This window comes from Girardinichthys multiradiatus, chromosome 17 (assembly GCF_021462225.1).
Source record: "Girardinichthys multiradiatus isolate DD_20200921_A chromosome 17, DD_fGirMul_XY1, whole genome shotgun sequence".
Taxonomy (NCBI): Eukaryota; Metazoa; Chordata; class Actinopteri; order Cyprinodontiformes; family Goodeidae; genus Girardinichthys; species Girardinichthys multiradiatus.
In genome coordinates this window covers 7,072,861-7,100,650 of record NC_061809.1, presented here as the reverse complement: position 1 = coordinate 7,100,650, position 27,790 = coordinate 7,072,861, and the positions used below count along the sequence as shown (strand labels likewise).

Below are 27,790 nucleotides of genomic sequence, written 5' to 3'. Positions count from 1 at the left end.
TGTCCCTGCCAGACTACCACTCCTCCTGGGAAACAGATTGAAAACAAAACCTTTGATCTTTTCGATGTAGTTTATGGAGTTTTTATCTGGCTAGAAAAGGGTTGTGCCCCCCTTCCTGACACAGCACCTTTTCCTCACCACCTTCAGGTAAAAACGTTTTTCCTTCTTAAACATAATGTTTAAAAAAGTTCAGTTAGTGTCAAGAAAGGCTCTTGGAGAGGACCCAAATACAGACACACAGGCAGGTAGAACTATCATCGTAAGTTGAAAAGATTTAATAGAAAAACAAAACCGTCCAGCTTGGCATGAGGAGAACAAAGCATGGAGCATAGGAAAAAACATGGGCGTGGACTTGAGCAAAGGCATGAGCAAAAATAGTATTCTACAGCGAGGAATAAATAGAACAGAATAGTATATATACAGAGCACGGCATGGTAAAAGCAATTAGACTGATATTCACGAAGCAGGTGAAATAAATGACACTGATTAAAGAAGCAGTGGAAGAAAACGAAAGCAAAAACATAACTGAAACTAAACGAACATACTGGGAATACTTTGACAAAGAAAACTAACAAGAATAGCTCAACGTATAAAGATCTGAGTGCAGCCTTTGATGTACTTGATCATGATTTGCTGTTGGAAAACTAAAGCAGTATGGCTTTGAAAACTCTGCAGTTGAATGGATTGAAAGTTATTTAACAAATCGAGTTAATTGTACTGTTCAATGGTACTTATTCTGCGATAAAGCCTACGTTCTGTGGAGTGGAGAGAGTTGCTTGGACCAGTGTTATTTTCTATTTTTACAAATGATTTGCCCTTTATTTTAAAGCATGCCAGGATTGTTATATGCAGATGATTCAAGTAAGTATGTTTCCGATCACAATTTTGTGGAATTAAATACAATTTTAAATGAGGTGTTAAAATTAGTAAAGTATTGGATTAATGAGAATAAGTTGGTGATTAACGCTGAGAAGACTAAATGTATGCCAATTGGATCATCTTATTTTAAAAAAAGATTCTGCTGTTTTGAATCTGTCTATAGGAGGCACAATTATTGAACAAGTCTCAGAGGCTAGGTTGCTGGGTGTAACTGTGGATTGTCTGCTAACCCGGAACCCTCAAATTAAACAGATATTAAATAAAATAGGAAAATGTATGGTAGTGGTTAGGCATTGCAGAAAATGTATACCATATAAAAGGAGGAAAACTTTAGTTGAATTGGTTGTTTTGTGCCACCTAGATTATTGTTCAATTATTTGGTCAGCTGCAACGGAAACAAATTTAAATAAACTGCAGGTTGCACAAAATAAAGCAGGTCAGCTCATCCTAAACTGTTTAAATTTTCATCTGAGGTCTTTTGTGAACTCTCTGGGGGACTTTTCAATGAGCTCTTGGAGTAATTTTGGTAGACCAACCACTACTGGCAAAATTCCCCGCCATTCCATGTTTCCAACTGTTTCACTATTTATCGAAAATGGCTCTCATTGTATTTGAAATTAATTCGTAACCCTTTCCACCCCGATAGCTGCCAAAGACTTTGTTTCTCCCGATCTTATAGATCTTTGTATCAGGGCAGGATGTATTGCTTTTTGGGATCTTTTAGCTTGTTTCATGTTGTCAGACAAGTTCTGTTTAAGTAATTTCTTGATACTAAAAGTCATACTGTAATCAAGCCTTAGTGTGGGTAGTGAAACTAAGCACCATATAAAAAAACAAAATGATGCAGTCAATATCTTACCTGCAGAAGATACAATCCATCTTTGTGTCATCATCTTGTATACAGTGGCTTGTAAAAGCAAAATTATTCAGCCCCCTTTGCTCTGAGTGCAACCAATTGCCTTCAGAAGTTGCCTGATGATTGCTAATGATTAAATAGAGTCCACCTGTGTGTAATCTAATCTCAGTAAATACAGCTGCTCTGTGATGACCTCAGAGGGTGGTTAAGAGAATATTGTGGAGCAAACAGCATCATGAAGTCACCAGACTGGTCAAGGATAGAGTTGTGTAGAAGTTTAAAGCAGGCTTAGGCTATAAAAAGATTTCTCAAGCTTTGAGCATCTCACGGAGCACTGTTCAATCCATCATCTGGAAACGGAAAGGTTATGGCACAACTGGAAACCTACCAAGACAAGGCTGTCCACCTAAACTTACAGGCCGAACAAGGAGAGCACTGATCAGAGATGCAGCCAGAGGCCCATGGTGACTCTGGATGAACTGCGGAGATCCACAGCTCAGGTGGGGGAATCTGTCCACAGGACAACTATTAGTTGTACACTGCACAAATGTTGTCTTTATGGAAGAGTGGCAAGAAGAAAGCCATTGTTAAAAGAGAACCATAAGAAGTCCCGTTTGCAGTTTGCCAGAAGCCATGTTGGGGACACAGCAAACATGTGGAAGAAGGTGCTTTGGTCAGACGAGACCACAATTGAACATTTTGGCCAAAGTGCCAAATGCTACATGTGGCGGAGAACTAACACTGCACATCACTCTGAACACACCATCCCCACTGTCAAATATGGTGGTGGCAGCATCATGCTCCGGGGGATGCTTCTCTTCAGCAGGGACAGGGAAGGTTGTCTGAGGTGATGGGAAGATGGATGGAGCCAAATACAGGGCATTCTCGTAAGAAAACCTGTTGGACTCTACAAAAGACTTGAGATTAGGGCGGAGGTTCACCTTCTAGCAGGACAACGACCCTATACATAAAGCCACAGCTACAGTGGAATGTTTTAAAACATACCCTTTTCAGTTTTTTATTTGTAAAAAACTTCACAATTGTATACCAATTCACTCAAAATTTCAATAAAATATATTGTTGTTTGTGGTTGTAATGTGACAATATGTGGAAAAGTTGAAGGGGTATGAATACTTTTACAAGCCACTGTAAATAAAGATAAGCTGAAGCTAGAAACCAAGACAATAACAGATTTATATAATTTCAAACAACTCCTAAAAATGTCATACCAGGTTTATGCAAAAGCGAAATTCACACTTCCCAAGGGTCTTTAAATCAGCAAGATCCCAATTTATATGAACATCAATGCTTTTTTTACACCGAAGTATCTTGTTGCCCTAATCTGTGTAACAATAACCTTATATAAACCTAACTTGCCACAAGACAGGTAAGGTTTTTTAAATAATAAGTCAATTCACATAATTACTCAGCTCTGCAAGGGACATTGGAGGAAAATAAAAGATGTACCTTTTTGTGAGGACATTTGTGTTATATGTCCTAAAGGGTCAGCCTAATCTGACTTTTGCTACATCCAGCTAAAGTTTTGTAACAGACATGCAATATTTCTCAAACAATTGCCATTTGTTAGCCTCGTTCGTTCGTTCGTTCGTTCGTCGTCTTCCGCTTATCCAGGACCGGGTCGCGGGGGCAGCAGACTCAGCAGAGACGCCCAGACGTCCCTCTCTCCAGACACCTCCTCCAACTCCTCCAGGGGGAGCCCAAGGCGTTCCCAGGCCAGCCAAGAGACATAGTCCCTCCAGCGTGTCCTGGGCCGTCCCCTGGGCCTCCTCCCGGTGGGACGTGCCTGGAACACCTCCCGAGGAAGGCGTCCAGGAGGCATCCGGTATAGATGCCCGAGCCACCTCAACTGGCTCCTCTCAATGTGGAGGAGCAGCGGCTCTACTCCGAGCTCCTCCCGGATGGCCGAGCTCCTCACCCTATCTCTAAGGGAGTGCCCGGCCACCCTACGGAGGAAGCTCATTTCAGCCGCTTGTATCCGTGATCTCGTTCTTTCGGTCATGACCCAAAGTTCATGGCCATAGGTGAGGGTAGGAACGTAGACCGACCAGTAAATTGAGAGCTTTGCTTTTCGGCTCAGCTCTCTCTTCACCACAATGGACCGGCACAGCGCCCCCATTACTGTGGCAGCTGCACTGATCCGTCTGTCGATCTCCCGCTCCATTCTTCCCTCACTCGTGAACAAGACCCCGAGATACTTAAACTCCTCCACTTGAGGCAGGAACTCCCCTCCAACCTGAAGAGGACAAGCCACCCTTTTCCGGTCGAGTACCATGGCCTCGGACTTGGAGGAGCTGATCCTCATCCCAGCCGCTTCACACTCGGCTGCGAACCGCCACAGCGCATGCTGTAGGTCTTGGCTAGAGGGGGCCAGCAGGACCACGTCATCCGCAAAAAGAAGAGACGAAATCCACTGGTCCCCAAACCAGACCCCCTCCGGCCCTTGGCTGCGTCTAGAAATCCTGTCCATAAAAGTTATGAACAGGACCGGCGACAAAGGGCAGCCCTGCCGGAGTCCAACATGCACTGGGAACAGGTCCGACTTAGTGCCGGCAATGCGGACCAAACTCCTGCTCCGCTCATACAGGGACCGGATGGCCCCTAATAAAGGGCCCCCGATTCCATACTCCTGGAGCACCCCCCACAGGGCATCACGAGAGACACAGTCGAATGCCTTCTCCAGGTCCACAAAACACATCTGAACCGGTTGGGCAAACTCCCATGAACCCTCGAGCACCCTGTAGAGGGTATAGAGCTGGTCCAGTGTTCCACGGCTGGGACGAAAACCACACTGTTCCTCCTGAAGCCGAGGTTCGACTATCGGTCGGACTCTCCTCTCCAATACCCTGGCATAGGCCTTACCAGGGAGGCTGAGGAGTGTGATCCCCCTGTAGTTGGAACACACCCTCCGGTCCCCCTTCTTATAAAGGGGGACCACCACCCCAGTCTGCCAGTCCAGAGGCACTGTCCCCGACCGCCACGCAATGTTGAAGAGGCGTGTCAACCATGACAGCCCTACAACATCCAGACACTTGAGGTACTCAGTCTCCCGCCCCCACTATAAACAGTGTTGGCAAAGCACTGCTTCCCCCTCCTGAGGCGCCGGACGGTTTGCCAGAATCGCTTCGAGGCCAACCGGTAGTCCTTCTCCATGGCCTCACCGAACTCTTCCCAGGCCCGCGTTTTTGCCTCTGCCACAGCCCGGGCCGCAGCACGCTTGGCCTCACGGTACCCGTCAGCCGCCTCAGGAGTCCCACAAGCCAACCACAGCCGATAGGACTCCTTCTTCAGCTTAACAGCATCCCTTACTGCCGGTGTCCACCACCGGGTTCTGGGATTGCCGCCACGACAGGCACCGCAGACCTTACGGCCGCAGCTATGGGCAGCAGCATCGACAATAGATGCAGAGAACATGGTCCACTCGGACTCTATGTCTCCAACATCCCCCGGGATCTGGTCGAAGCTCTCCCGGAGGTGGGAGTTGAAAACATCCCTGGCCGAGGACTCCGCCAGGCGTTCCCAGCAGACCCTCACTATGCGCTTGGGCCTGCCGAGTCTGTCCGGCTTTCTCCTCCTCCAGCGGATCCAACTCACCACCAGGTGATGATCAGTGGACAGCTCAGCCCCTCTCTTCACCCGAGTGTCCAAAACATGCGGCCGAAGGTCTGATGATACGACAACAAAGTCGATCATCGACCTCCTGCCTAGGGTGTCCTGGTGCCAAGTGCACTGATGGACACCCTTATGTTTGAACATGGTGTTCGTTATGGACAATCCGTGACTAGCACAGAAGTCCAATAACAAAACACCACTCGGATTCAGATCGGGGAGGCCATTCCTCCCGATCACGCCTCTCCAGGTGTCACTGTCGTTCCCCACGTGGGCGTTGAAGTCCCCCAGCAGAATAATGGAGTCCCCGGGAGGGGCACTATCCAGCACCCCCGACAGGGACGCCAAGAAGGCAGGGTACTCTGCACTACCACTCGGCCCGTAGGCTGAAATGATAGTCAGAGACCTCTCCCCAACCCGAAGGCGCAGGGATACAACCCTCTCATCCACTGGGGTAAACCCCAACACGAGACGGCTGAGCTGGGGGGCAACAAGCAAACCCACAGCAGCCCGCCGCCTCTCCCCGTGGGCCACTCCAGAGTAGAAGAGAGTCCAACCCCTCTCAAGGAGATGGGTTCCAGAGCCCACGCTGTGCGTGGAGGCGAGCCCGACTATTTCTAGTCGATATCTCTCGACCTCCCGCACAAGCTCAGGCTCCTTCCCCCCCAGCGAGGTGACATTCCACGTCCCTAGAGCCAGCCTAAGCATCCGGGGATCGGGCCGTTGAGGTCTCCACCTTCGTCCGCCACCCAATCCTCTTTGCACTGGTCCCTCACGGTTCCCCCTGCAGGTGGTGGGCCCACTGGGGGAGTGGTGGGCCCACTGGGGGAAATTTGTTAGCCTCTAGTTTTGAAAATCTGGGCTTACCTGTGTCATAAATGTTGCATAACTTTTATGGCTTTTTATGGATTACATAAATAATGAATAATTTACAGTTTTCCTGTTTGTTAAGTTATACCAAACTAAGGAGTTAACTTAATAGGTAACTCAAAACTGCCAGGACTCTAATTTGTTACAGGTCAAACTCACTACAACACATCCAATGAAAACAAGAAAACCATTCAAATTTCTTTCAGGTTGAAAAATGGATATCATCCAATAAGGAATTTACACAACAGCCCCTTTCTTATTTAAAAGATGAAGAAAGGGGCAGCTACCCCTCTTGTGCTTGGAGTTTGCACTACAATATATAAAACTTTAAGATTTTTAACCAAACTTTAGGCTGTAATAAAAAGAAGGTTTAATCATGGAAATAAATAAATACAAATCATCATCTGATAACATTTAATAGCAGATAAAGATTATTCTCATACATTTGATTTGTTTTTATGTTGAAATAGCAAATAACAAAGGTCAATTAGACTAAATCGTCTTTATGTTCCTTTGATCGCAAATAATCTATTTGCTCTTTTCTGCTTGTACATTTTAACCTAGGATCAGACAAACACATAACAATGAGAGCAAGACCTGGTAGTTCCGGTGGCAGGCTGTGGCAACCTCGTGGCAGCCTTATGGCCTGGGACATCCAGCGTGTTTTTAAGCATTTATTTATAATTTTCTGTGAGTGACAATTCAGAACAGCCACTCGTGCTCTATAATAAACCGGCTGTTTGTGCAATAAATCTTCGTCATCCTTTCAACACGTCACACATACACATAGTGCTATTTATTTTCCATGTCAAGTAAATACAATCACCTTATGTTATGGGTCTAAAGCTGTTTATTAAATAATAATCAATAATGAAATTATTATGTAAAGGTAACAGGTTATAACAACAATTACATCCCATTTGCTGATAATCAGCATTAGCTTCCACAAAAACAGCGGCAACCGCATTGGCAAGCTTTTACGGCCGGTCTGGCACCTTCTGGCATCCTCGCGGAATCCCCTGCCACCCTGCGGCAGGATGTGGCAGTTCCGTTGGCAGCTTCGGTGACCGGAACTGCCAGTTTTGCCTGCCACTGCCACAAATTGAGCTCGGCCCTGCTGCAATTCAATCAATTTCTCGGCACGTTTGCAATGTAATGCAATGCAGACGTGCACAGCGCCCCCTACCGAACAAGATGGGTAGCTCGGTCTGCAGGGAGCTGAGGAAGAGCGGCTGCTGACGTCACTCTGCTGCACCTGCCGCTCGGAATGCTTTTTCGTTTACGAGTTCTGGGCAGTACTTTGCGGGCAGACCACGAAAACAAAAAAGCAATGTCTGCTTTTTTTTCTTTTTGATTATGGCATAAAATGTGCAGTCGTGAAGAAGAAAATGCAAATGCAAATAGGATGATTGATTACAAATTTTATTTATGGGTTAAATAATGCAGCTACATTCTTAAAATGAAAAAGCATTTTGAAATCCTTTTTTATTTTCAAATTTTACATTTCAGATTGAATTTTGGTATCTATTTGCTGGGGTACATTTTGAAAAATAAATCTCAAATGTCTTTTTCTTTTTCATTTTAATTAAGTGAAAGAATGAACATTCTTGAAGAAGAAAATTAAAATGCAAATAGGATTATTGATTATTAATTTCATTTATGAGTCAAACAATGCAGCCACATTCTTAAAATGAAAAAGCATTTCTGAAAATGCTTTTTCATTTGAAATATGGTAACAATTTGCTTCCATTGTGGATATGTGAGCAAATACTTTTTAGCAATATAGTGTAAGGAAAACCATTTTGTGGAAATGTAATAAGAGGCAGTTAAATACATTTAAAGTGGCTTGCTCCCATCAATGACTGACAAACTCCAACAAATCTAATATTACATAGTGGTAGACACATAATTCCGTTCTAATAACAAAAAAAAAACCATTAAACAAAATTAAGAAAATAAAAATGTCAAACCCACTATTGCTCTTGATAAACTGCCAAAGACATATTTTTTTCATTCTTGTACTGGATATTGTCCATGACAAGCCTCAAAAAAGATAACACAATGAGAATCTGCAGCTAAAAGGTTAACCTAACAGTGGGAATCATCATCCCACAAAAACTAATTTCTTGTATTTAAAATCCGTGTAACCATGTCACATAATTCGTATGACTGTTTTTTCAGGTAAATCTCTCCAACAGTGTCGCTAAACGCAGCTGCTCCTTCTATTCACTATCACCAAAGGAGGCTTACCTGGCAAGGCTACTAAAAGACTCAATTGCATGGCCTGAAACGCTTTCTTTAATGTCTCACATCTCGCTGAATAACACCAGTGATCCGGCTCACAGCACCTTCACCATTCTCCCACCAAACAGAGGGGGACGTTGGAAGTTTTGATAAAAATGTATGACTTCCATGGTCATCCCAAGAAGTCTGGTGGAGATTTCCTACTTGCTCGGCTGCACAACCCTAGTCTTTATGCAGGTGTGGCGGGGCATGTATTGGATCATGGCAATGGTTCCTACACTGCTGTATTCTCTTTACTCTGGGAAGGAAGAGCACAGGTTGAGGTAATACACTTTTTCAATTTTACTCAATTTGAAAACTGAATCTTGCACACACTTTGTATACCATGTCTGTGAGTGACCACTACAAAACTGAGTCAACTGCTGCTCAAATATGGCGCCAATGAACCCATCATAAAATTAATAACATAGTACCCTATGCTTTTTACATACTTGGTCATGTTCTATGCTTAAAACTGAAAGTGAAACTGATGGCATAACCTACTTTTTCTATAAATTAGCTAGTAATAAAGATAGCATTGACGTTTCTTCTCCAGATGGTCAGTTGTTTCTTAGATATAAAAACAGAAATAAAACAAGTAGGCGACACAGCATAACACTGTAAATGGCACACTCTTGATACCAATAAATGTTGACTATTCACAATGGGAGCACAGTTGCTTCAAATACTCAACTGGATTAAACGTTTTAATCACTGTAGAAAATTCAAATAATTTAACATAGAATACAGAAATCAAAAAGGGTTCAAATGTAGAAATAAAAATTAGAAAGGATCTTGGGGCACAGTGGATGGTATAGGGCTAGAGCATGCAAACCATATACGAAGCCTCAGTCCTCGACACATCCGTCCCGGAGTTTGAGTACCAAACCCAGAGAATAAAGACCATATATGCCTTCAGACTTTCAGCCTTCAGACTCCAAGTTTCATAAGATGACAACTGACTCTCAACCCGACTTCAAGTCTTCAGACTCTCAGGCTGACTCCAAGCCTGACTCCAAGCCACCAGAGTTTCAGCCGAGTCCTGAGATCAAGCTCGGCCTACCTCCAAACCGTCTGCCCTCCCGAGGGTCTTCTACTCGCCTCAGCCGTCCTCCCAGACGCCAGCCTCCCAACAAACATCTTCGTGGGTCATCCTGGTTAAGGCGCCAGCCCCCAGACCGCCTGCTCCGAGAGTCCTCCACAGCAGACCACCAGACCGTTGCTCCGAGGGTCCTTAAACAGCTGCCGCCGGCCTCCCAGACACCTGCTTAGTCGCCGCCGGCCTCCCAGATCGCCAGCTCCTTCGTCGCCAGCATCCTGGACTTTCCCAAGTTTGGACTTTGATCTGCCTTTGTGTTATATTAGCTTCATGGACTCTATAGTTCCCTCCCAATTGGGTGTTTTTGTTTATTTATAGTTTCTCTCTCTCTTGTGTCCCTGTGTTTCCCAGCATTAGTAGCCATAGCAGCCATCCATTCCCTCAATCTCCTCAGCCTGTTCCCAGACCTGTTTCCACTTTTCCTCTGATTACCTTAGCTTCCTCTCATTGGTTCACTCTCCTGCTCTCCTTGCTTATATACCTGGTTGTTCTAATTATTCTCAGCTGGTTCCTCATTTCATGCATGCCATGTTTGTCACGTTTCCCTCGGGCTCTTTGGATTATGCTTCTTGTATATCTCTTCTGTGAATTTCCAACGACCTTGTAAGTGCTGATCTCCGAGCCTTAATTAAAAAAGATCTGTTTTCAGTATGATGAGCCCAAGCGACTGATTGCATTTTGGTAATGTCTAATGTCTAATCTTATTTTTTATCATGTCTGGAAAAGAAGGTGAATTAATTACAGGTAAACACAAAATCATAACCTCATTGAACTCATTAAAAAAATTACACGTCCTTTCTAGCTGAGGAAAAAAAAAAAAAACACCATGACACTTACAGCTCTATGTTTCACTGCTAGTATGAAGCTCTTTTTCTCAAATCCTTTTTGACATGCTTTTGTTTAAGATCCAAAGTTTGTGGAAAAACTAAGACTCATACAGATGTAAGGATGAATGAAAAGAGCAGTTAGAGCAGTTCTAGTTAGTGGATAAAGGACAAATATTTGAAGTGTTGGGCTTATTTGTTTCATTGGAGTAAATTTGACAGAGGAGGAACCCTGTCAAACCTACAATGGAGATTGTTTTGGTCTGGCAGAGGTGATGACAGAGCTCTGTGGAAGCTCTGATTCCGTGGCTAGGGAGAAAGTAGATGAGGGTGGACAAGCAGCAGATTACTGATGGGCTTAAGGCAATTGATCCGGTGCACTTCAAAATCAAATCAGTAAAGGTGAACACTTGGTTTAAACCTGGTTCATACTTGATGTTTCTGTCTTGCTCAGCATTGTGAGAAGGTTTGCACTGGTTTAACATCAGAAATTTAGTTTTGTGTGCTCCTCACTGTTAAAGTGGGAGTAAACACCATTGATCATTGAGGCAAAACCAGTGATCTTATGTTTATTAGCTTCCAAAAGAATGTAAAGTTACTCTCAACTGTACAAAGCCACACAAAATACACAACGTAGTCATGATATACTAAAGGAAGATAAAATCAAAGTAATGAAACTATGTAAAGCTTGGGTTTCACCTTTTGAACTGAATAACTGACATAAAAACTAAAATCAAATGAACCTGAACTTGAAAGATTTTATGTAAGTCAAGTTGAAACATCCCTCCAAAATAAATCAGATAGCTTCTCGATTGCTGCTATACTTTTAATTGTAATAATTTTGGGCATATATATATATTTTTTAATTCAACCAAATAAAACATTGAGAAGTCATTTTCTAAGAAAATAATCTTGTGGCCTGGGAAAAATGTCTTGGCCGTCAAGCTTCCAGTCCATATAAGGGGACCCACTTCAAAGTATGTGGCGAAACCAGGTTGTGAATGTCAGGTTGTTGAGCCACAGGAGACAAGTTGGTTGAGTGTATAACTTCGTATGCAGCAGCACGCTGCAAAGACAAGACTTGTCATTGCTATAATTCAAAACTATATAGTTATAACTACATTTAGGTTTTTCTCTGTGATAAACATGATCTTTAGCCCGGTTAGTTATTGTTACAATTTGTGAAATGTAGTCATGGTAAGATCTTGTTATGTTTTCTTGTATGAAATGTGGATGTGTACCATTGTGAAGAGAATTACGAACGCCACAACACCACAACCTTTCCACTCTTCACATGAGCTGGAATGAATAGAATCTTTGTAAATATCTTGCTAGACAAGTCAGGTGGACAACATTGTTATGTGACATAAATGAAAGTATTCAACTTACAGCAACTCAGTCTCAAAGCATGCATGAATGCATTCACAGTTGCACAGGAGTGGGAGTGATTTCATGAAAAAACAAGTGTAAACTGGTTAGTTTAAAGAGAGCAACGCAGAGGACAAGGAAGGACGACTATGGAGAATAACACAAAGGTAAAGCAAAAGGCTAACCTATCACATAATCATCATCTTTATACCTCTTTACTTATAAAACAAAGCCAGTCATCTCAGATTTAAAAGATATTAAAGATTTACACTACTGGTCAAAAGTTTTAGCAACACTTTCTAATTCAATGGTTTTCTTTATGTTTATGACTATTTGCAATGTATGTAGATTCTCACTGAAGGCATAAAAACTGTAAATGAACACATTTATGTAGCAAACAAACAAAATTGTAAAAGAATTTTAAATATGTTTTATGTTAGATTCCTTAAAGTAGCCAGCCTGTGCTTTGATGACCGTAATAACCTGTGGCCGTCTTTCAATGAACCTCTGGGAAGATCTTTCAAGACTCTTCGGAAAACCATTTCAAGTGACCACCTCAATAAACTCATGGAGAGAACCCTAAGAGAGCAAAGCAGTAATTAAAGCAAAGGGGGACTATTTTGAAGAATCTAAACTGTAATAATGAGTTATTTCACACTTTTTGTTTACTACATAATTCCATGTGTGTTCATTCATAGTTGCATTGCCTTTGGTGAGAATCTACAATGTAAATAGTCATTAAAATAAAGAGACGCAGTTAGTAAGAAAGTGTATCTAAATTTTTGGACCGGTTGTGTATCTAATCTGTCATATATGAGAGAAGAGAAAATAATAGCTCTTATTTGTAATGTAGTTGCCTTGCTAGCCTCTTGCATTTGGAAAAACAACAACCGTCAAAAGAGATCATTTATTAATCTTCTGGCTTTTGTTTTTCTTGAAATAATGTATTTTTTAACAAACATCAGGTATAAAAACTTGTTGCTTCTATCAAACATTTGAGCTGGAAAGCCTGAGTACATCTTTGCAAAAGAAAAATTCCTGTTGTCCAGAATGAGTATTTTTTTTCCAACCAGAACTGGTAAAATCTGATGCAGCAGCATACCTTTGAAACAAATTCACCAAGTTGCCCTCATAACAGAAATGACATGTGAAGATGAGATGTTTTCTCATCCAGTAATAAAAATCAAAATGTTGATGGCATGAACTGCATTTAAATTGTTTTTGTTAGAATTTATTTTATAAAAGTATTCAGAAAACTGGCAATCAAATTATTTGTAATTTCTGTATATGTATATGCAATAGCACAAAAATGATGAATTGAAAAACATTGATCTGTCTAATTTAAAAGGCATATACAAGAAATAATAAAAAGTAAAAATGTACCCTAAAATATACAACCTTAAGGAAATATCACAATGGTAAATAAGTTCCTCTGACAAATTTACTGGGGCCATATTCACTGGCACCCCTAAAAATTCCTATAAAGATGATATTTCACTTTTTTTAAAAATTGATCAGAGTGTCCACCTCTAATAAGTAGACCATTTCTTCCTATTTCCTGCTTAGGAATGTGAATTTCATTGTAGGCATCCCCCTTTTTGAGTTTTTGTCTAAGAGCCAGATCTTAGATGAAGCAATGCTGGGTATTTCATATATATTGTGTTGATTATTACATTTAATATAATTGAATCTTTTAGACTTTTACACATATTATTAAAGGTGCGATGATAAAACAAGTTATAGAACACTGAGGTAACCACTTGTACTTTTTTATTCGTCTTTTTACCCAGGGCCAGAACCAGTCATTAATCACATTGGGAGGCCAGACATTAAGGAAACGTTTTCCTCTGAAGTATGGCTTGATCTTCCTGTTCTTGACTTTTTTTATTTTATGGGTCATGTTTTATAGTGTGAACTTCACTGATCATATTACATGCAAATTATCTGAGGTGAGTATCTGACATCTTTGAAACATTAATTGCATGAGAATCGTAGGCTGTCAAAAATACAGCTTTTCCCACAATCCTTTGAAGGGAGCTGACTAAAAGTATATCCATATAACCATTATCCATTCATATGCAGTTGTTGCCTTAAGCCTAATGAATAATATACATCAAGAATGACAATAAGGTTTAATTTGAAAAATACCACTATTGCATTAAGGGTAAAATTTACAGTAAAGTAGAATATTATTAAAACGTTTATTAATTTAAACACAATTCAGTTTATTTAACACGTAAAGGCATTTTACAAAGTCACATCAATCAAATCATACCAATTCCAAGTGAGGTACATACAGGGGTTGGACAATGAAACTGAAACACCTGGTTTTAGACCACAATAATTTATTAGTATGGTGTAGGGCCTCCTTTTGCGGCCAATATAGCATCAATTCGTCTTGGGAATGACATATACAAGTCCTGCACAGTGGTCAGAGGGATTTTAAGCCATTCTTCTTGCAAGATAGTGGCCAGGTCACTACGTGATACTAGTGGAGGAAAACATTTCCTGACTCGCTCCTCCAAAACACCCCAAAGTGGCTCAATAATATTTAGATCTGGTGACTGTGCAGGCCACGGGAGATGTTCAACTTCACTTTCATGTTCATCAAACCAATCTTTCACCAGTCTTGCTGTGTGTATTGGTGCATTGTCATCCTGATACACGGCACCGCCTTCAGGATACAATGTTTGAACCATTGGATGCACATGGTCCTCAAGAATGGTTCGGTAGTCCTTGGCAGTGACGCACCCATCTAGCACAAGTATTGGGCCAAGGGAATGCCATGATATGGCAGCCCAAACCATCACTGATCCACCCCCATGCTTCACTCTGGGCATGCAACAGTCTGGGTGGTACGCTTCTTTGGTGCTTCTCCACACCATAACTCTCCCGGATGTGGGAAAAACAGTAAAGGTGGACTCATCAGAGAACAATACATGTTTCACATTGTCCACAGCCCAAGATTTGCGCTCCTTGCACCATTGAAACCGACGTTTGGCATTGGCATGAGTGACCAAAGGTTTGGCTATAGCAGCCCGGCTGTGTATATTGACCCTGTGGATCTCCCGACGGACAGTTCTGGTGGAAACAGGAGAGTTGAGGAGCACATTTAATTCTGCCGTGATTTGGGCAGCCGTGGTTTTATGTTTTTTGGATACAATCCGGGTTAGCACTCGAACATCCCTTTCAGACAGCTTCCATAATGTTGTGTGCATTTCAATATTTTGAGCAACACTGTGCTCTTACCCTGCTAATTGAACTTTCACACTCTGCTCTTACTGGTGCAATGTGCAATCAATAAAGACTGGGTACCAGGCTGGTCCAATTTAGCCATGAAACCTCCCACACTAAAATGACAGGTATTTCAATTTCATTGTACATTCCAATGGATCCTCATTATCAAACAGTGCAGTCAAATTGAGTTTATTATTCAAATTGGCTAAATACTTTTCCATCTAAGGAAACCCAGCAGATTGCATCGAGTCAGTGACTTTCAGCATTCACTCCTAGATGAGCATGTAGCGACAGTGGCAGTCACTTGCATTAACTTTGCAGCAATCCTTCATACCGAGCATGCATGTAGCGACAGTGGAAAGGAAAACTACTTTTAAACAGGAAGAAACCTTCAGCAGAACCAGGATCAGTGTAAGCGGCCATCTGCCACAACCAGCTGGGGGTTTGAGAAAACAGAGCACACACACAAAAGAACACAGACGCACTGTTGAAGGAGTACCTTCCATGTGTAAGAAAAGTGAAACGTTAAAGGCAGTAGAAGCTTCTATAGTGGCTTCATCTAGGAGAGAATACTGGCTAAGCAGATTAACTCTAAGCCAGTTTTAACGTTTAGAGTATGATAGAGAGCAGAAGCATAGACAATAGATATAGACATAGAAAAAACATGGTAAACACTGAAAGACAGGACAAGGTGTATCATCTGTAGAAGGAGAACAGTAAGCTGTTGGCAGCTCAGCTGAGGCCCCCCTTCCAGGAAAGTGTGAACACAGAGCCAGGCCAGGTGTAGCATCAAGGAAGACAAAGAAAAAGACAACACAAAGTTAAAACCTGAACAGCAAGTAATACGAAATTGGAGAGTGGTAGAAGAATGTAAAGGAGTGAGGGAAAGTGGGCATTAACCTCCAGCAGCTTAACTACAAAGATAGCTTAGGATAACCCAAGCCAGTCTAACTTTTAAGCTTCATCACACAGGAAAGTTAAAAGACTAGTCTTAATGGGGACATATGCAAAATCCACTTATTCTTACCCTTAAATACATATTGTTGTGTACTTAGGAGTAGGAGTGCAGGAGAGTTGAATTTAGTCTTTCCAGGTGTTTATCTTTATATTCTGTTTGGGTCATATATCTTCAGTCCGTTCAGTTTTCTCTATTATCTGTTACGTTTTTCCAACTGTTACATCACTGGTGTGTAACAGCTAAATAAGGTCATGGACTTCTGGCTGATCAATTTCACATATCCGCCTTATTTATTTCTTGCTGCAATTTTGTAGTCCAAGCTCAATGCTGAAAGTGGATAAGTTTGGTTTGCTTGTTGGGTGTATTAACCCACATAATTCTTCACACCATCCCCCAGTATCAGAACCTCTTTGAAGTGCCTGGTTAAATTTTATTTTTCATAGAAATCTTCCCACATCAGTGGGGAAATTCATATTTTCCCCCATTTCAAGGACAAGAGCTTCAGCAACATCCACCAGAATCAAGAAAGACTTTATCTGATTAAGGGGTCAGCTCCTTCTGTCAATGGAAACAATTGACACAACAAAGCAGCAAGCTGCAAATAACGCTAAAATTACAACATACTGTATTTTAGACATGAATTTATTGTGAGTAGCTAAGACATGCTAGCCATTGTTTTGATAGCAGTAGCATCGTGCCTTCTGTTTATGTTGGGGCTGTGTGCTCGCTTTTAGCTTCTTGAGGACAAAACCGTGCTGCATGTTTTGAATAGTATTAAATAAACTGTTTGGCATTGTTATGCCATTTTTGTCTTGTTTCTGTGGCGCTAGATACTTGTTATCAATTTACAAAAATGGCCAAACAGGTTGACCTTGACCTTGAGGGGATGCGGGGTGTGAAGTGCCTGAGTAGCATTTAAAGAGACAGCACACAAACGAGTTGTTCTCAGACAGACCTCAGAATACAAGTAAAAGAGGAGCCTGTGGAGCTACAATAACAGGGAGTTCAGACCAAAGCATTGCAGTTCCACTTTATATAGACTAAAAGGGAATGATTTAAGTGTGAAAATGAAGGATTTAAAAGCATGATATGTCCCCTATAAAAGTAAACAGGGTGTCTGCCTCACAGACTAAAAGTGGGAATTGGTTCCACAGGAGAGGAGCCTGATGACTGAAAGACCTGCCTCCCATTCTACTTTTAAAAACTCTAGGAACCACCAGTAAACCTGCAGTCTGTGAACAAAGTGTTCTGGTAGGATTATATAAAACAATCAGGTCTCTGATGTATAATAAAGCTTGGTTAATAAGCGCTTGATATATATGAGAAGGAGAATTTTGATTTCTATTCTGGATTTAACAGGAAGCCATTAAAGGGAAGCTAAAATAGGAGAAATATGATCTCTCTTTTTGATAAAAATCAAAAAGAGAGCATTTTCTGCAGCATTTTGGATCAGCTGAAGGCTTTTAACTGCATTTTGTTGACATCCTGTTAGTAAAGAATTAAAATAGTCCAGCCTTGAAGTAACAAATGCATGAAGTAGTTTTTCAGTGTCAATCCTGAATAGGATATTTCTAATTTTGGAAATATTTCAGAACTGAAAGAAGAATATCCTGGAAATCTGATTGATATGACATGTCCTCGTCAAAAGAGAACACCAAGAATTTTTACTATAGTACTGGAGACCAATTTAATGCCATCCACATAATTTGATTGATTAAGCAGTTTCTTTTTTAAAGACTCTGGTCCAGAGATGACGACTTCTGTCTTATCTGAATTTAGAAGCAGAAAATCCTTCAGGTTTTTATGTCTTCAAGACATGACTGCAATCTAACTAGTTGGATTCATCAGGATTTATGGATTAATAAAGCTGTGTATCATCACCATAACAGTGGAAACATCATTTTACCTATTGGAAGCATATATATAATAAAAAGAATTGGCCCAAGCACTGAACCCCGTGGTACTCCACAATTAACCCTGGAGTTTGAAGATGATTTATCATTTACATGAACAAACTGGAATCTTTCAGACAAATAAGATTTAAACTAGCCTACTGCTGTTCCCCTGATCCTTACAGCATGTTCCAGCTTTTCTAAAAGAGAAAAAAGTGATCGACTGTATCAAATGCAGAAGTACAGAAAAGTTCATTATCTGAGGCCATTAGAATATCATTAGTGACTTTCAACAGAGCCCTTTCAGTGCTAACCATGAGGGACCGGTGCAAAGAGGATTGGGTGGCGGACGAAGGTGGAGACCTCAGCGGCCCGATCCCCGGATGCTTAGGCTGGCTCTAGGGATGTGGAATGTTACTTCGCTGGGGGGGAAGGAGCCTGAGCTTTTGTGGGAGGTCGAGAGATATCGACTAGAAATAGTCGGGCTCGCCTCCACGCACAGCGTGGGCTCTGGAACCCATCTCCTTGAGAGGGGTTGGACTCTCTTCTACTCTGGAGTGGCCCACGGGGAGAGGCGGTGGGCTGGTGTGGGTTTGCTTGTTGCCCCCCAGCTCAGCCATCTCGTGTTGGGGTTTACCCCAGTGGATGAGAGGGTCGTATCCCTGCGCCTTCGGGTTGGGGAGAGGTCTCTGACTATCATTTCAGCCTACGGGCCGAGTGGCAGTGCAGAGTACCCGGCCTTCTTGGCATCCCTGTCGGGGGTGCTGGATAGTGCCCCTCCCGGGGACTCCATTATTGTGCTGGGGGACTTCAACGCCCACGTGGGGAACAACAGTGACACCTGGAGAGGCGTCATCGGGAGAAATGACCTCCCCGATCTGAATCCGAGTGGTGTTTTGTTATTGGACTTCTGTGCTAGTCACGGATTGTCCATAACGAACACCATGTTCAAACATAAGGGTGTCCATCAGTGCACTTGGCACCAGGACACCCTAGGCAGGAGGTTGATGATCGACTTTGTTGTTGTATCATCAGACCTTCGGCCGCATGTTTTGGACACTCGGGTGAAGAGAGGGGCTGAGCTGTCCACTGATCACCACCTGGTGGTGAGTTGGATCCGCTGGAGGAGGAGAAAGCCAGACAGACTTGGCAGGCCCAAGCGCATAGTGAGGGTCTGCTGGGAACGCGTGGCAGAGCCCTCGGCCAAGGATGTATTCAAATCCCACCTCCGGGAGAGCTTCGACCAGATCCCGGGGGATGTTGGAGACATAGAGTCCGAGTGGACCATGTTCTCCGCATCTATTGTCGATGCTGCTACCCGTAGCTGCGGCCGTAAGGTCTGCGGTGCCTGTCGCGGCGGCAATCCCAGAACCCGGTGGTGGACACCGGCACTGTCAGTGATCATCTGCTGAAAGCGCACAATCCTGATCATGGCAAAATGCGCACATATCTGATCAAGCGCGCACAACCTGTAATCGTACGTCATGCAAAAGACCCACTGTGCTCTGTGTTGATAATATAATTAACTGGAAAGAACTAAAGACATTATAAAGGCAGATTAAATTCTTAAATTCTTCATTTGGAAACTGGATGCTAAAATCACTTCTTAGAAGGTGAAAAAATCAACGTTTTAAGGCAGCTTTTCCATTTGGTGACAAATATAGTGTGTGCTTTAACCTTATCACTAAACAAAACACATTGACAGTAACATTCATGTCATTCCAGAACAGTCAGAGCTGGGTCAGTTTGATTATGTTGTTTAAATGTGAACATATGCCAGGGGAGGGTTTTGTTTATGCAATAAAACATTATTTTGTGTCACCAAAAAATAATTTAAATAATCAAACACATAGTACTCGTACTCGTACTCGTCGTCTTCCGCTTATCCGGGACCGGGTCGCGGGGGCAGCAGACTCAACAGAGATGCCCAGACGTCCCTCTCTCCAGACATCTCCTCCAGTTCCTCCAGGGGGAGCCCAAGGCGTTCCCAGGCCAGCCGAGAGACATAGTCCCTCCAGCGTGTCCTGGGCCGTCCCCTGGGCCTCCTCCCGGTGGGACGTGCCTGGAACACCTCCCGAGGAAGGCGTCCAGGAGGCATCCGGTATAGATGCCGACCCCCTCCGGCCCTTGGCTGCGTCTAGAAATCCTGTCCATAAAAGTTATGGACAGGACCGGTGACAAAGGGCAGCCCTGCCGGAGTCCAACATGCACTGGGAACAGGTCCGACTTAGTGCCGGCAATGCGGACCAAACTCCTGCTCCGCTCGTACAGGGACCAGATGGCCCCTAGTAAAGGGCCCCCGATTCCATACTCCTGACACACATAGTATATCGTTAAAATATTGGTAAAACAAATAAAGCGAATTTTGTAAAATCTTGGAAAATAGGTAATTTCTACGTACATAAATGTTCAATTTAACTTGTTTCCAGGGTAGTTATGTGACATTATGTTTAAAATTAGCACAGCTATAACAGACAGATTACGAACTCCTACAACAATCTATTTTTATGTTGCTAATATTACGTTCAGGCTTAAATACTTTGGCTGTTTATGATAAACTCCAAACTCTTCAAACATATACTCTCAAAAAAACAACAGAACCCGTTGGGTCTCTGAAATTAAAAGACCAAGAAAGACAACTTAAATAATAGACATATTTGTCTTTTATATTGTTAATATTGATTGGCCAATTTCTTGCGAGTTATGTCGAGCAGGATAAGTGAAATAATCTCATCAGGGCAGATGACAAATCTGCTGTGAGTAGCACAACAAAAGTTAACTAACTGCAACAGTCCAGAAATGCAAGAGCTGAACGGAACAGAAGGAAAAAATCAACAACTGGATAATTTATGATGATGCAGCGTAACAATCCCTGCATATTTCTAGCAACACAGCAGAGGATCTGTTTGCTTCTCCTCTTGTTCCAGCTGGTAGCAATTTCCTCATTTAAATAGGGCGGTTTGCAGCGGTTTTGCACCTGTTATCCATTGCACACGCGAACTTTGAAAATCGCACGTGACCTGCCCACTTATTGCACGTGCAAGTTATTTATAGTACATGCAAATTAGCATCCGATATTAGGGATCTTTGAAGATCGGGCCCTAAGTCTTCAAACTAGCAGACTGGCTTGTGCAGATGTTTGTTTCTGACCAAGTAATCAGTATTTTGTACTGAAACAATGTTTTTCGTGGTTGATTTTATTAATCTCTAAACTTTTTTCTAGTTAAAGAAGAAAGTCCCCACCACTGAGGATTCTTCACCAGCCACCATAACTCTGAAACATCCCACAGAGCCTCCTATGCTTTCCAGTGTCTGCTCCTTCCATTCCGTGTTACCTGAGGACACGCTTGAGTTAGGATTTTTAAAAGACTACATCACCTGGCCTGAAACATCATCTTTACCACTTACGTTTTCTCTGAAAGACACCAGTCATCCAGCTCACAGCACCTACACCATTCTCCCTTGTAACGGAGGGGGACGTTGGCATGTAGGGGATCAACTGGAGGTTTTGATTAAAATTAATGACTTCAATGGTCACCCCAAGAAGTATGGTGGAGACGTTCTATTTGCTCGGCTGCACAACCCTACTGTTCGTGCGGGTGTGGTGGGGAAAGTGTTTGATCATCACAATGGTTCCTACACTGCTGTATTCTCTTTACTCTGGGAAGGAATAGCCGAGGTTGAGGTAAGACTAAACCTTTTCCTGTTAAGTGTGCCAGTAATGTTATATTTTGGGTCTCGAGTTCTGGTTGCTGAGGACCCAAATGCAAAGAGTAGTCAGGCAACTAATATTTGTCAATTTAAGTGAGAAATAAAACATGTGAACATGTGAAACATGTGAAATCAGGAGAAGCAGAGAAGCAATAACAGGCAAGTCTAACAAAGAGTAATTGAAATAGAAAAGCCTAAAGGCTTGTGCATACACTACAAGGTCAGATAATTTTTTTTCCTTCACCAAACCAGTGAGAAAAAGTGTCATTTTCTTCTTTACATGATTTGGGAGTTCTGGCAGCTTGTTCCTTACACATTATTTGGGCAGAACTTTTTTTTTTTCTCATGCGGTGTTGTAGTGGAATTTTCTTATCAAAGTGGGAGAGAAAATTAACTAATTAAAAGAGAAAATCCAGACTTTGTCTTTATAAGTTTTATTCAAAGGCATTCAGCGTTTGAAGACCCTGTCACTGAGGTTAGTAAGTGAAGTAGAGCCCCGATCAACATTTACACACAGTATTTAAAGAGTATGTGGGTGTTACCTCAACTTCAAAGAGTCTGTGCTTTATGGCCCTAGACCCTCCTCGGGTCAGAGGTAACAAAGTCATTTATGAGCAGACCATCTGTTCTTCCTAAGACACAACCCTCCAGGATGTGTTTTAACCATCCAACTTCTGATAATGGCTTTACAGACCAACTCCTCTAGGGTAACAAAACACAGAGGTCAGAGGGGAGAGAGGTAAGGGAAGTTCAGAGCATTAGAAAGAATTTTCTACAACAGTGTCTAACAACTATTGTGCAATTGGTCAGAAATTTTAAGTGGATGTTGTTAAGGTCGAATAGGCACTAAATATTTCACAGCCAACTGCTAGTGAAATCATAACAAAGAGGAAGTGACCTGGAATAATAGCAACTCAACCACAAAATGTTAGCTTCATGGAATGGGTTTCCAGGTGTTACATCTCCAAGTGCAATGCAAGGCATTAATTGGACTCTAGAGTAGTTGAGACATGTTGTGTAGTGCGACAAATAACGCCTCTCTGTCTGGCAATCCAGTAGGATCAGGGTTTAGTAGTTGCCAGGAGAAAGACACTTGCCTGACTGCATCATGTCAAATGTAATGTTAGGCGGAGACAGGATTTTGCTGTCGGATCTTTTTCACGAAATGGATTTGGCCCTTTAGTTCCAATTAAAAGGAACTCCTAAAGCTTGAGCATTTTGAACATTTCCATGCTTCCAGCTTTGTAATAACAGTTTGCTTTTCCAATATGTCTGCACACAAATGCACAAAGAAGGTTTATGAAGTTATGGGTGAGTAAGATTGTATGGGACAACTAGACATTGCAGACAACTAGCCTGCAATGAGTTCTGTAGAACAGAAATACAACATTTGACTTTACAGGTATTGGAAATCTAAATCTAAATCTTGCTTAACATGACAATTTTGTGTGAATTCTTGTTCTTTTCAAAAAGGTGATCATGATCCACTCCAGTGAGGCAGTCACAGTTATAGAAAGAGTCAACCTGGAACAGCCTGGTAGAATTTATTTTCGAAGCATCTTCCGCTCAGGCACAGTTACTGAAGCTGCCATTTGTAATGTGTGCCTTAAAGCACCACCGGAGCAGCTGTGCAACTACACTGACATCCAAACAGGTGAGCCCTGGTTCTGCTACAAGCCAAAAAAACTCAAGTGTGAACACAGGATCACCCATTCATTTGGAGGATTCACACTAAAACCAATGTCCATGGACAACACGCTCTTTCAAATGTAAGTTCAATACTGGGTTTTCTCTCAGCTGTCTCGCTTTTCTTTATACTGTGCCAAAAAATTTTCTTTAAATCATTTAGGAGGAGTTATTCGTATTATACCATGAGAATTTGGGGGAGTTGACTTTTTTTCACAGATTGTAAAAGCAAAGATTAATTTACTTTATTAAACTGATATATTTTTATCTTCCAGGATTTTTTTGTTTTAAGGTTATGTTAAAACAAGAATCCATGTTGATGACAATGAATAATATCCAGTCCAAGTGTTCATTTGGCATGAGCCACACCTAAATTCTTGTACTTAGATATCACCGACAAACTATTATTTTGAAAAACCCCAACAGACTTAGATGATGTACAGTACTATATCCGAAATGTCCCAAATACCTCAATATAACACAAAGGAAAATTATACAACCAAATAGCGTTCACACAGCTCTGTTTCTCACTACTAATAAAGGTATATTTGAATTAATAGTCTTGGGATTATTTAAAGTTGTGGCAAACGTAATTTTTTTTTTTACTATTTTAGAAAACTTTCTATTCAATGAATAACCTTTACATATTATTTTATTAAATATATTTGTAAAGGCACTAGATCAGATAAAGATCAAAGCTTGATTATTGAAACTTCTATCTTTCTCTGTTTGAAAACACATACTAATCTGTTTTCAACCTGCCACGTGATTTTCTTGGGCTTGTGACCAAGGGAATGCTGTTTACTAACCATGTACCTGGTCATCTAGAAGGCTGTTCAAAATGTTATTCAGGTCAAAAAACACAAGTGGACCCTGATTCAGAGTTAGCCAATTCTTCGATGTAATCAATTAAAAACCTGCCGAGAGATAAGCTATACATTGTATGTACACTTTAGCTTGTGAGGACAACAGAATCTGCTTGCTAAAATTATTTAGAAAAATGTCAGAAGGGTTAGCATCCATCCTCCAAAAACTCTGAAGTAAACAGCAAAAACTGAATTAATCTAAACATTCAGTGCTGCATCTGGCCTGACAAAACCATAGGAGCGCGCATAGCTTCTTAACTGTGCTGTTGGCAATATCTCGCAAAAGTTGCAGCTTACAAACTGGCTGATCAATATTAACAATAAAAAAGTCTGTCAATAAATATATTAGAGGTTTTCCTCACTTGGTCTTTTAATTCTTTTAGGAGACCTTGTTCTTTTTTGTGAGTATTTGTTTGAAGAGTTTGGACTTTATCATGAACAGCTAAAATATTTAAGCCTGAACGTTATATTAGCAAGATTAAAACATTGAATATTGTGTTTTCTTTACCTGTAAGCCATAATTATCAAAAACCAAACAACCCCAAATCATAACACAATCAGGGTGTAAATGTATTATTAATCAAACCTATCCATATTTAGAGGTATTTTCAACAAACACAAACATAGGAATCAACAATGAAGAACAAATCATTCTTCCCTACTGATCAATAGAAACATTGATTTGGCTAAAATAATGAATGGACCTTTAGCAACTTATTTAAATAACTCATGTCTAAGCAGTCTGAGATCTTTATCAGACTTTTCCAACCACCTGTTTGGAAAGTTCTCCTGTTCTTATTTTATATCTAGCTATCTCACAGGGGATGGTGACCAGAGGACAGAAAGAAAAGAGGGTTCAGTTGCCTCTTGGTGGGCACCTGTTGGACTTCACTCTCACTGTGATCATAAAACAAAGGCAATCCCCCCTTTGCATTTGGCCTTTCCAAAATCTCGCTTCATACATGAGCAGCAGGCTCCACTTCATCACCGTCTTTCAACGCAGGGAAATATTGGCACAATGTCCTTTAAATTCACCTTGGGGATTGCATCACAGAGGGCCATGTTAATTTCCATCTACCAGTGTTTAGCAGTTCAAACCAGATATGTGTAAAAGAGGATGGCTGTAGTCCTAAATATACCTCAGCTAACCTTATCATATGGTGGATGTTAAGTGTTGTATGAGAGTGTGACCCACAGAGAACTAGTAAAACCTCCTCTATTCTCTGATACATTAAAGAAATAGCATCACAAAACTAAATTCAGAAATTAAAATGATCAAGGCAATAAAATTCGTCAAATCAGATTCACATCTTCAAACAAATCTTTAAATTCATTTAAAAATGTGATTACAGTTTCAACAAAGTCTGTGCCTCAAACATATACAACTTTGTCAAGCTCATTAACTCAAGTTCCTGAGCTGAGTCTAGAGACAAGCTAGACCTTATGTGTTTGCAACAGGAGGCTGTACATCTTCAATACATGTGTTGTGGAAAGTGTAATCTTATCATTTACTTGTTATGGTAGCAGCATCAGAGCCTACAAAAACTGAACAAGCTGATAAACAGACTAGCTCTGTTCTACGGATGGTTATTGAGCTTGGTGAACCCATTGAGAAAAAAGGATGTTTCAGAAAATGAAAAACATTACAGACTATCCCACACTTCCCTCACAACAAAGTATGACCAAACTTACTTGAATAAATATAGAGAAAAAGTAGCATTAACTAAGATTGCATCTCAGGGTTTACATTGTATTTTAAATTGACAGTGTTTCATACATTTTCTGTTCTTTGTTAAAGTGGTGTCAACATGAAAGCCTCCATTCGGTCATCTGGACCTTCCAAAATCACCATTTTACCAAAATCAAAAGGTAAAGGTTACTATATTGTCAGTGAATTTACAACAATTAGTCATGAACTGTTCAACAAAAATAGGAAAAGAGCAAACAGTTGTCAGATTTTAAGCATGACTTCCTTAGAAATCTTTGTCATCTGGAATTCTATCTGATTGGTTACAGATAAATACATGATTATACTGTATCTAATTGGATATGATTTAACTTAGTAGCTTTTGATTGAAATGCAGCTAGATTCAATTTGATTGGAGTGCTCTGAGACAACTTTAGTCTTTAATAAGCACATAAACTGAGTTACAGTAAAATAAAGCATGTGCCTGTTAATCAGGTCTTACTATATGGACTTAGTGACAAGTGCGTTTTTTTTGGAATGACCCATAAAATACTGATCATGTATGAAATGTGATTAATTTACAGCAGCTGTTTTCAGCTAAAGTTGTTGTCATAACACACAATCACTAAATGCCATTTATTTTTTCTCCCAGTTGTCAATGAAACAGTCCCAATTTACACATCAGGTAAAGTATAATTAGTGTAATTGTGTAAAATTTTAATATCCAAAAATTATTATGGTTATAATCATCACTCTTTTAAATCTAAAGTGATATTATGAAATAGACAAATACTTAAAAGCATGTTTTTGGTCTTGTTTTCTTTTTTTGGATGTTTTTTTGAAAATCCCTTCTGATCTTTAAGGTCTAGGAGAAGCCGTGAGGACTAGACCTGCTGGTTATTACTATCAGGGTGCATGGCGAGCACTTGATGGCACCACAGTTCGTCAGTTTAACAACGGCACAGCAATGAGCCAGTGTCTGAAAGGGAAGGTGGTCCACCTGTATGGAGACTCCACCATCAGACAGTGGTTTGAATATTTAGTTGCAAAAATACCAGGTAGATGCCAAGTAGAAATGTCTGCCAGCAATGAGAATTGGTTCACACTTCTTTCTGATCTATTCTCTGTTATACATTCAGATCTCAAGTTGTTTGACCTGAAAAATCCCCCAAAAACTGGACCATTTATGGCCTTGGATTATACAAACAACATCTTAGTGACATTCCGCTGCCATGGTCCTCCTATTCGTGCTCCTGTGTTGCCGGTCAGTCAGTTACATTTTGTTGCCAACGAACTGGACAGTGTGGTTGGAGGTAACAACACTGTTGTAGTTATTGGGGTTTGGGCACACTTCAGCACTTTTCCTGTGGAGGTCTACGTTCGACGTCTGCTGAGCATAAGGAGGGCAGTGGTGCGGCTATTAACTAGGGCTCCAGATACACTGGTTGTCATCAGGACTGCTAATCCTAAGAGGCTGACAGTGCAAGAGTCAGTGACCACTGATGATTTTTATTTTTTACAACGTGATAAGATACTCAGGGCAATATTCAAAGAAGTGAATGTCCGACTGCTGGATGCCTGGGAGATGAGCCAGGCCCACTACCTTCCACATGACCTCCACCCACCACCTCCCATTATTAAGAATATGATAGATGTTGTTTTGTCCCACATATGCCCCAGTGGTGAACTTTAAAGAAGCATCCAAGAAGTAGAATACTGTAGATCTGGGTAGTCGGGGAAGATATTGGTGATTGGTAACACTTACTTTACAGTTTGACCTCTATCTTCAATGTGTTAAATATTCAATAAAAATACACTAAGAACTTAGTGTCTTTCCTCAACTCTTTTCAAGTTTAATTTTTCTACTATATGATGTAATCGTGACATGAATCACTGTAGAACTGTGCATTGGTATCTCCAGAAAGAGCTATGCAATTGGTGTAGCTC

The 27,790-nt window shown here is 41.3% G+C and overlaps 1 protein-coding gene across 4 annotated transcripts; it reads left to right on the top strand.

Annotated features, from left to right (window-relative positions):
• On the top strand, window positions 1-27,684 carry LOC124883385 (NXPE family member 3-like). Of its 4 annotated transcripts, XM_047390513.1 has the most exons (9): window positions 1-147; window positions 8,414-8,799; window positions 13,597-13,755; window positions 21,117-21,578; window positions 23,078-23,373; window positions 25,955-26,025; window positions 26,496-26,528; window positions 26,707-26,901; window positions 26,983-27,684. In XM_047390513.1, the coding sequence occupies exons 2-9, from the start codon at window positions 8,632-8,634 to the stop codon at window positions 27,534-27,536; spliced, it is 1,938 nt and encodes a 645-aa protein (XP_047246469.1). In that variant the 5' UTR covers window positions 1-147; window positions 8,414-8,631; the 3' UTR covers window positions 27,537-27,684. The 4 variants fall into 4 exon arrangements, with proteins under 4 accessions (XP_047246469.1, XP_047246468.1, XP_047246471.1 ...); XM_047390512.1 differs by having other exon boundaries at window positions 26,707-27,684; XM_047390515.1 differs by lacking the exon at window positions 13,597-13,755 and having other exon boundaries at window positions 26,707-27,684.
• The last annotated feature ends 106 nt before the right edge of the window (window positions 27,685-27,790 follow it).

Coding starts and splice junctions, on each gene's coding strand:
- LOC124883385 (XM_047390512.1), top strand. CDS start 8,632: ATGTATGACTTCCATGGTCATCCCAAGAAGTCTGGTGGAGATTTCCTA. Junction 8,800..13,596: donor AAGGAAGAGCACAGGTTGAG/GTAATACACTTT, acceptor CTTTTTACCCAG/GGCCAGAACCAGTCATTAAT. Junction 23,374..25,954: donor GACAACACGCTCTTTCAAAT/GTAAGTTCAATA, acceptor TCTTTGTTAAAG/TGGTGTCAACATGAAAGCCT.